Source organism: Rattus norvegicus, chromosome 1, assembly GCF_021556685.1.
Source record: "Rattus norvegicus strain SHRSP/BbbUtx chromosome 1, alternate assembly SHRSP_T2T, whole genome shotgun sequence".
Lineage (NCBI taxonomy): Eukaryota > Metazoa > Chordata > Mammalia > Rodentia > Muridae > Rattus > Rattus norvegicus.
This window is the reverse complement of record NC_141534.1, coordinates 91,452,076-91,461,361: the sequence shown is the minus strand read 5'-3', so window position 1 is coordinate 91,461,361 and position 9,286 is coordinate 91,452,076. Positions and strand designations below refer to the sequence as shown.

The following is a 9,286-nucleotide window of genomic DNA, read 5'->3' as shown; positions in this document are numbered from 1 at the left end:
CCCAGGAAGACTGCGAGCAAGGGTTGCGGGGAGACCTTGAAGCCAGCAGGAAAGGGACCAGAGACTCAAGGCATTCGGAAATACTGCTGTAGAAACCAAAGAGAGAAGTAGAACGCCCCCAGACATTTAGAGCCAGAGGACGTTTTCCAGGAAAACACGTGTTCGGCTAGTCATCCTGTGAAAGGGAAAAAAAATGAAATTCAAGATCACTAGTATTTTGAGGAACTGTTGGATAAATATCTGACACAAATTCTCACCACAAAGCTATGGCTGTCCTGGAAATCGTCCTGTAGACCAGGGTGGTCTCTAACTCAGACGCTGCCTCTTTAGTGCTGAGATTAAAGGCTGTGCACACACTATGCCCCGCTGAGACAGGATCTTATCATATAGCCCAGGCTGGCCATAGAATCGTGGCTATCCTGCCTAAGTCTTCCAAGGAGAACACAACAACAATAAATATTTGAGATGTTCTTTGTACTATTTTTAATTGTGTCTGAATCGGGTGTGCAGACGAGAGCACGTGACAGTGCAAGTCCAAGGCATTGGTTCCTCTGGAGCTGAATTACAGGAGGGTGTGTACTCCCGTGTCGGTGCTGGGAACAGAACCTGGGTCCCCTACAAAAAAGCAGTACATGCTCTCCAGTTCGTGTGTGTGTGTGTGTGTGTGTGTGTGTGTGTGTGTGTGCGTGTTCTTTTTTGAAGGGACATATATGTGCAGTTTAACTTTGTAGAGTCCGTTTCCACCTTCTACTTTTACATGAATTCCAGGAACCGACAAAACTTGCCAGCAATGGTTGCTTAGCAACAGAGCCTTCTGTTAGCCCCTCACAAGGGTTATTTAAGCCCCTTTATCAGAAATAGTTATTTTTCTTTTGTTTTTTTTCTTCTTTCTCCTTTTGTTGTTTGTGAGCTCTCTTCCTCTTCCTCTCCCTCTTCCCCTCCCTCTCTCATTGTTGTGTTTTTAGACTTTGTAGCCTAGGCTGGATTCAAATTCCTCTGTACTTTATAATGACCTGGAACTACTTGTGTGCATAGGTGCACACACACACACACACACCTCACACATATAGACACACAACCCCCACACATACATACACACCATACACACACACCACATACACACACACAACTCCACACATACATACACACACACACGTACACATGCACCATATATACACCACTCACACACACACACACACACACACACCTTCACTTCCCAAATGTTGACATTACAGGTGTGTAGTACCACACCTGACTTAATGATTTTGTCTTTGATTTTGTTTGTTTGAGTTTTTTGTTTTGTTTCTTTCCCTAGGATGAACCCTTTCATAGAATCTGTTTACACACACACACACATGCTTCATGTTATATGTTGGGAATTCAGTGTGAGCGTCATTTGTCATCTTTGGGGGGTTAAAGACTCTAAAAACTTTACAGATCACTTCTGTCAAGGATGCAGAAGCTAGGTATGTCGGGATGCATGGGTGTTGGGATGCATGGGTGTCAGGATGCATGGGTGTTGGGATGCATGTGTGTCAGGATGCATGGGTGTCAGGATGCTGGGTGTTGAGATGCATGAGTGTCAGGATACATGGATTTTGGGATGCATGAGTGTTGGGATGCATGAGTGTTGGGATGTGTGAGTGTTGGAATGCATAGGTGTCATGATGCATGGGTTTCAGGATACATGGGAGTTGGTATGCTGGGTGTTGGGATGCATGGGTATTGGGATACATGGATGTTGGGATGTGTGTGTGAGTGTTGGAATGCATGGGTGTTGATATGCATGGATGTCAGGATGCATGGGTATTGAGATGCTGGGTATTGGGATACATGGGTGTTGGATGCTGGGTGTTGGGATGCATGAGTGTTGGGATACATGGATATTGGGATGTGTGAGTGTTGGAATGCATGGATGTCAGGATGCATGGTTGTTGAGATGCTGGGTGTTGGGATGCATGGGTATTGGGATGCATGGGTATTGGGATGCTGGGTGTTGAGATGCATGCGTCCTTATGATCCCAGCACTCAGGAGACTCAGGCAAGAGGTTGGCTACAAGTTAGAGCAAGCCTGCAGTATATTAGTTAGTCCTACTGTCCTATCGAGGTTACTCTCGCTGCAATGAAACTCCTTGACCAAAGCAACTTGGGAAGGAAAGGGTTTATTTGGTCTACACTTCCACATCACTGTTCCTTTTTGAAGGAAGTCAGGACAGGAACTCAAGCAGGGCAGGAACCTGGAGGCAGGAGCTGATGCGGAGGCCATGGAGGGTGCTGGTTACTGGCTTGTGCCCTATGCCTTACTCAGCCTGCTTTCTTACAGAACCATGGACCACCTGCCCAGAGGTGGCCTCACTCACAGTGGTCTGGGCCTTTCCACATCAATCATTAACTAAGAAAATGCCCTGAGACTGGAGATATGGCTCGGTGGTTTTAAGAGCACTGTCTGCCCTTGCAGAGGAACCCAGTTTAATTTTGCAGCACCCTCATGGCTGTTCACAATGGTCTGTAACTCTAGTTCCATAGGCTCCAACGCTTTCACACAGACATGCATGCAGGCAAACAGCAAAGAACATGAATTTAAAAAAAAAATGTCCTTCAGTCTTGCCTACAGCTTGACCTTCTGGAGGCTTTTCCCTTCTGTGATAACTCTAAATTGTGTCAAGTTGGCATAAAACTAGCCAACACTCCTACCCACCAAACTGTCTCAAAAACAAAGACAGTCAGAGCTGGTAAACTACATTATCTTAGCACACAGACTATCAACATTTCACTCTCGGAATCCTATCGATAGTGGGGGCACTCCTAGGCTAAGGGTGAAGGGTGTGGCTTAGCCTTACAGCCCGTGTAATTTGCATAAAGCCCTGGTTCACATCCCCAGCACAAGGGCGGAAAACCCAAACCCTCCATTCCAGTGGACCAAGTTGCATTGCACACGGTCATAGGGACGCAGCCCTGGGGCTCAATCTGGGCGCTGAGGTTCTGAGTCCCGCAACCACAGTCCACCTCCCTCTGAAGCCTGGAGCTCTCACCAGGCAAACCCTGCCTCCAGGGTGACTCACAACAAGACCTGTTCGTATAAACTAAGTACATGACTGCTCTGAGGTATGGCTGAGAGGAGGGTTTTTTATTGTAGATATGAGGGAGAGAACAGCCAGAGGCATCTGGAAGAGTTCCTAACAGGGAGAGAAAGAGGCTGACTGAACACAGACAGCAGAGTGGATCCAGGGTAGGAGTCTGCGATGTTAGCTAAGAGAGGAAGATGAAGAGTGTGGGCAAAGGGGGAAGACTGAGAGCCAGAGACGCTTAGGGTAGGGGAGAAGTGAGAAGAGCTGAGAGGAGCCCCAGTACTTGTGATACTGAGCCTGGTGGCCAGCATTTCTTCCATATGCCGCTAGGCAGCACAGACAGTTACTTGTTTCTTTTGGGCCCACACTGTTAAACCCTTCACACAGCCTCCTTTGCTTTGACCCTGGACCGTTTCACAAAAGAAAAAGTTACATAGAAGCTACACTTTCCAAGACCTCATTCTTCACTCTGGGGAACTAGCCAGGGGTTCCGCCCTGGTCCTTCTCTTCCAAGCTTCAAGTCAATAAAGCGCAAGGTTGGAACCTTGGAGTGGCTCCATACACAGCAGAAGGTGAGAACCGTTTCACAGCTGGCTCTTGACATCCACACATTTCCATGTTGCCTGCACACACACATCAGCATCCCTGGAGGTCTTTATCATGAAAGAGGCCCAGAGATATGGCTATACTCGAAACTTGAGTGGGACAGGAGGTAGGAAGCCAGATGGCCACAAAGAGACACATGAAAGAACAGAGGAACGGCCAGGCATGTCTAACGATGAAATAGAGACGCAGGTTCACGTCTGCAAAGACTGAGAATTCAGATGCGGCTGACTGACGCCTATGAAGCGACTGGGAGGCTAAGGCTGGATGAGCATAAAAGTTATTCTAGTTGCTTGTCTTTTCTTTTGAGACAGTTCTCTGTGTAGCTCTCGCTGTCCTGTAACTTGCTGTGTAGACAAGGTTGGCTTCGAACTCACAGAGATTTACTTCTCTCTGCTTCCCGAGTTCTAGGATTAAAGACACGGGCTGTCGTGCCCAGCTCTGCCATGATTTTGCGGCCAGCCTGGGTTGCAGACTGAGACTCTCTCAGAAAGGTAACACACTCGATGCAGAAGACGGGAAGAGATGGATGAACACAGGAGAACAAGAGGGAAGTAGTACGGAGAAAGAGAGAGGGAAAAAGACATGGCCCAAGAGAAAAAGGAGACGGCATTGTTCCATCCTTCTGCATACTCATGGAGTCCCTTGCCTGCCTGGCCCATGCTTGAAGAAACTTGGACCCAGAGGAGAGCCACCGGGCCCACTGCAGAGAGGTACAATCAGGAGATACTAGGTTTATGGAAGCCAGGAGGGTTGGGGAGAGAGAAAGAGGAGGGAAACAAGGACCCATACTTGTGGGGCCTCCCTTCCCTAGTGTTTTAGCAAGACTTTCCCTCATAGGGAATTCCTGGCCTGCTACACTCCAGATAAATGCCCGGCTAAGCTCTACCTGACCCACAGCCCTCCCTCAGCACAGCACTGGGGGATTCTAGGCAGGGGCTCTACCACTGAGCCACGCCCCCAGCCCCTCACTGGGTGATTCTAGGCAGGTATTCTTCCCCAGGAGACAATTAGTAAGCTGTTCATCTGAACAAAGAATATTCTAGAAGACAGTGGGAGGAGCAGAGAGGAGAAAAGCGTAAAGGGGAGAGTTACCAGGAACCCTCCTGCCATGGTGATCTCTGAGCTGAGACTTTTGGAAAGGGAATCAGGTAAGCAAAGAAATGAAAGAAGTCTCCTGGGGAAAGGGAGAATAGAGAGTGCAAAGGCCCTGAGGTAGGACTGGCCACAGCAGGCACAAGAAGCAGAAGGCCAGCCAAACTCTGGGGAAGGGAACATTTGGTGGGGATGTCCTCTATATACAGCATGGTCCTTCCCTTCTTTAAAAGGGAAACAGCTCACCTGCTCTTCCCAAGACAATTTAACCCCACTGGGCTTAATTTAATGCCTGGTAAAAAAGAAAAAAGAAAAAAGAAAATATTGAGCCTGCAAGGCGCCTCAGTGAGTAAGGCTTGCCTCCAAGTCTGAGTACTTGGTCAATCCCTAGGACTCACCAATGGGAAGAGGTAACTCCCACAAGTTGTCCTCTCACCTCTAAATATGATACCACAGATGCACATATAAATATAAATATCAATGTATATGTATATATACAATATATATTCTCTAAGTCAGGGTTTCTCTGTGTAGCCCTGGCTATCCTGGAACTCCCTCTATAGACCAGGCTGGCCTCAAACTCAGAGATCTGAGTTCGAACTCTACCCCCTGAGTGCTGGATTAAAGGCGTGGGCCACCACACTCAGTGTAATTTTTTAAATCGTGGTCAAGGGTCTGGAGAGAGAGCTCAGTGCTTAACGGCAGTAACTGGGGCAGGGCTTGGTGGTGCACACCTCTGATTCAAGCACTGGAGGGGCAGAGGCAGGCAGATCTCTGTGTATTTGAAGCCAGCCCACTCTACAGAGCGAGTTCCAGGACAACCGGAGCTAAGTAGGAAGACCCTGCCTCAAAACAAAACAAAACAAAAACAAAAACAAAAAAACAAAAAACAACACTTCGGGAACACTAGCAATTTGTAAGCAGTTTCCATTGACTGTTTAATATACATGAAGACCCTGAGGCCCGGAACTGTGAAGTGACTTATTCATGCTCAGAAGACTAGAAAGTGGCAGAGTCCGGTGCAAACCAGTTACTTGGCCCCACCAAATAACTCCTGCGGCTCCCAGAGCTGGCCAGACTTTGTGGATTATCCGCCTGAGTGAGGAGGACTTTTATGAGCACTTCACAGTCATACCAGTGCTGGGCAGGAAACTGCACAGTCACTGCCTGGAAATAGGCCAAGCACTCAATGTCACCCTTGGCCTGGCACTCCTAGACCACCTAGGGAGGAGTGGCAGGTAGCACAGGTGCTAGGTGTGGTCTCAGGCTCTGGCCACCAAGTGGCGGATGTCGGTGAAGGGTGGCTAAAGAACTATGCAAATGCCTTTGGGTATCATCGAGTATTGCCCCTTGCCCTTTCTTGAAGAAATAGCCAGACTTTCTGTAAATGCTTAGAGGAGCAGAATCAAATCGACTGGAGCTGTTTGAATTGCTCCCAAAGGCTGAACTCAGACCATACATGGAATTCTCAATACAGGGCCAAAGAGACACCTCAGTAGTTAAAAGGCGGCTGCAACCAAGCCTGAAGATTTGAGTTCGATCCCTGGAACCCACATGGTGGACCGTGAGAACTGAGTCCACAAGAGTCCACAAGTTGTCCACACTCAAATACACCCACAAATGACAAATAAATAAAGGTAATTAACGTTTGAAGGAAAATAGCAACAGACATTTTAAAAAGGCGGGAATGGGAATGCGGGGGAGGGACAAGGGATGGGGCTGTGCAGTCTGTCTCAGCACAGCACTTGGGAGGTGAAGGCGTGAGGATCACCAGTTCAAGGCCATTCTCTACTATGTAGGGAGTTTGATGCTAGTCTGGGCTTCTTGAGACCCTATCACAGGAAGAAGAAGAAAAAAGGAGGGATGTGCACACACTCCTGTTGACCACATCCTTCCAGATGTGCACTTTCCTAGGGTCCTTAGGCCGGAAGCTTCGCGCTTGCTCATTAACGTGCCAGCTGGGTGCTTCTGCCACCCCCTCCTTCCACATCTTCCCCCTTTGCAGCCTCTTGCTGGCCGAGAGTGCGCATGCGTGCCGACGCCCCCTCCAGCCCCGGATGGGAGGAGGGGATGGAAGTGAAGCTGGGCCCCAAGGCTCGGCAAGCTCCTTCCCGCTCTTCTCTCCTCCAGCGACGTCCCAGCGCCCGCTGGGAGTGCAGGTCGGAGGGCTACAAGGTAGCTCCTGAGGCTTAACTGAGACGGGAGGGTTCCGGAGCCCCACCCCCGGGAGGGACCGCCCTGCAGGTGAGAAGGGCTGGGTCCTGGTCTCCTGGAGATGGCTTGGGGGCTGGACGCCAGGATCCCACCGTGAAGGGTACATATGGGTCCCGGTGCCCTGGTTTTTGAGGAGTGCATGCGATGCCAGACATTTCGGACTCCCTTCAGTGAAAGTCCCTAGATCGTTCTATACACCACACCTTCCTTTCGTCTTTTTCTCCAGGTTTCCCTAATCCTCCGAGCTCCCCAATTCTATGCCAGAGATGCGATTTAGCGACCAGAAGGACAGGGTGGACACAGCATCAGTAGGCTGAGACTAAAGACAGGGTAAGCCTCCGTTTCTACTAGAATCTCTCCCACTCACTGTACCCAAAGCATTTCTGGGACGGTGAGGCCAAGGGCACGCCCACTGCGCTCAAAGACCGGCTCCTGGGCTTGGGTGGCCAGGCCACTGTGATCTTTTTGTATAGCCCCGCCCACCCCAGATTTAGCGGCCCCGCCCACTCTGAGATAGCCCCACCCAATGAAAAGGTTAATTCTTGGGTTTATTTTCATATTCCCCTCCTAGTGTGTGATTGATCTTTTGATTTTAGGTCTCCACCCCTGTCTCCATGAACGTGTTAACCTCTGGCGCCATCCTCGCCCCTTGCCCTGCTGCCCCTTGGTTCCTTTGCCAGCAAGATGCTGGGTGGAAGCGTGAAGTCCGAGGCCAGGGTCTCAGAACCTAATCCCACTTCTCAGGACCCGGAGACCAAAGGTGAGAGCAGCCCAGGTTCTCATAGGGATCATTCCCCAGGACGACCGCGGAGGAAAACCAACCTTATGATCATTTGGGGCCACCACAACCACCACTCTCAGCAGATTGTGGGGGGTTATGGGTAGTGCTGGAAATGGACACTTTAGAAGCTTTCGGGACTGGCTTGGCAACTCTGTGAGGCGCTCATAGAACGTGGGGTCAGAGGGCAAGCAGAAATGTCCCTTAATGGGACACCAGTGTGACATGTGCCTTCTCAGACACTTTGAGATACCCCTCTAGTATTAAGAGATGGCAGGGCCCGGTGTGGTGGCGCACGCCTTTAGTCCTAGCACTCAGGAGGTAGAGGCAGGGGCAATCTCTGTGAGTTTGGGGCCTACAGAGAATGTTCCAGGCCAGCCAAGGTTACATAGTGAGGCCCTGCTTTAGACAGTGTTGAAGGGAGGGGGAGCCTGACCTGTACACAAAGTGTGTCTGTTTCTAGAAGCCCACCAGTTCTCCTGTCCCCCAGTCTCCCACCAGGACCTGCCGAGGCCCAGCCAGCCCGCTGTATCTGGGAGTGTGCCCTCCGGGCCCCGCCGGAGGCCCCCTCCCCAGCGCCCACACCGCTGCCCAGACTGCCCGAAGGCCTTCTCGTACCCATCCAAGCTGGCCACACACCGGCTAGCGCACGGCGGCACCCGCCCACACCCGTGCCCCGATTGTCCCAAGGCCTTCTCATACCCCTCCAAGCTGGCTGCGCACCGCCTCACGCATAGCGGAGCTCGCCCACACTCCTGCCCACACTGCCCCAAGGCCTTCGGCCACCGCTCCAAGCTGGCGGCGCATCTCTGGACCCACGCGCCCGCCCGTCCCTACCCGTGCCCCGATTGCCCCAAGTCCTTCTGCTACCCGTCCAAATTGGCGGCCCACCGCCACACTCACCACGCCACCGACGCCCGCCCCTACCCTTGCCCGCACTGCCCCAAAGCGTTCTCGTTTCCCTCCAAACTGGCGGCCCACCGCCTGTGCCACGACCCCCCAACTGCGCCCAGCAGCCAGACCACTGGCCGCCACCGATGCTCCAGTTGCAACCAGGCCTTTGGCCAGAGACGCCTCCTGCTGGTTCACCAACGCAGCCACCACCAGCCGGAGAGCCAAGGAGAGAGGGAGTGAGCTCACTTGCCCTCTCTGCCTCCATCTCCTGCCAATAAAGACCTGGAATTTCTAAGCCCTGCTGTATGTGTGGACTTTCCTCTAACCGGGAGAATGGCAGGGTCTTGATACATGTAGCCCAAGCTGGCCTGGACCTTGTCTTCTCCTGGCAGCCTTCCAAATCCTATGTTCTAGTTATGTACCCGGGGTGGCTTGGGATTATTGTCTCTACTGGAATCTGATTTAGAAGGTTGAGGACTTCTGTTCATGCCCAGAGGTAGGTGGCATCTGATTGGCGCTGGGGTCAAACCTTGGGCCTGGAGTTGTGGGGGTTGTGGTGACACTGGCTAGGCCTGTTCTCTCCCCCACCTCCGCCCCCCCTCTCTGACACACACACACACACACACACACACAC

At 51.3% G+C, this 9,286-nt stretch overlaps 1 protein-coding gene across 2 annotated transcripts; it reads left to right on the top strand.

The window, feature by feature from the left end:
* Positions 1–6,821: 6,821 nt before the first annotated feature.
* Zfp575 (zinc finger protein 575) lies at positions 6,822–8,950 on the top strand. Of its 2 annotated transcripts, none has more exons than XM_087554964.1 (4): positions 6,822–6,941; positions 7,207–7,310; positions 7,577–7,740; positions 8,249–8,947. In XM_087554964.1, exons 3-4 carry the CDS (start codon positions 7,665–7,667, stop codon positions 8,890–8,892), a joined length of 720 nt encoding a protein of 239 aa, XP_087411090.1. In that variant the 5' UTR covers positions 6,822–6,941; positions 7,207–7,310; positions 7,577–7,664; the 3' UTR covers positions 8,893–8,947. The 2 variants fall into 2 exon arrangements, with proteins under 2 accessions (XP_087411090.1, NP_001100959.1); NM_001107489.1 differs by having other exon boundaries at positions 6,843–7,010; positions 8,249–8,950.
* The last annotated feature ends 336 nt before the right edge of the window (positions 8,951–9,286 follow it).

Excerpts from the sequence above, each read along its gene's own strand:
- Zfp575 (NM_001107489.1), top strand. The coding sequence starts at position 7,665 with ATGCTGGGTGGAAGCGTGAAGTCCGAGGCCAGGGTCTCAGAACCTAAT. Across the intron at positions 7,741-8,248 it reads TCAGGACCCGGAGACCAAAG|TCTCCCACCAGGACCTGCCG; the intron begins GTGAGAGCAGCC and ends CCTGTCCCCCAG.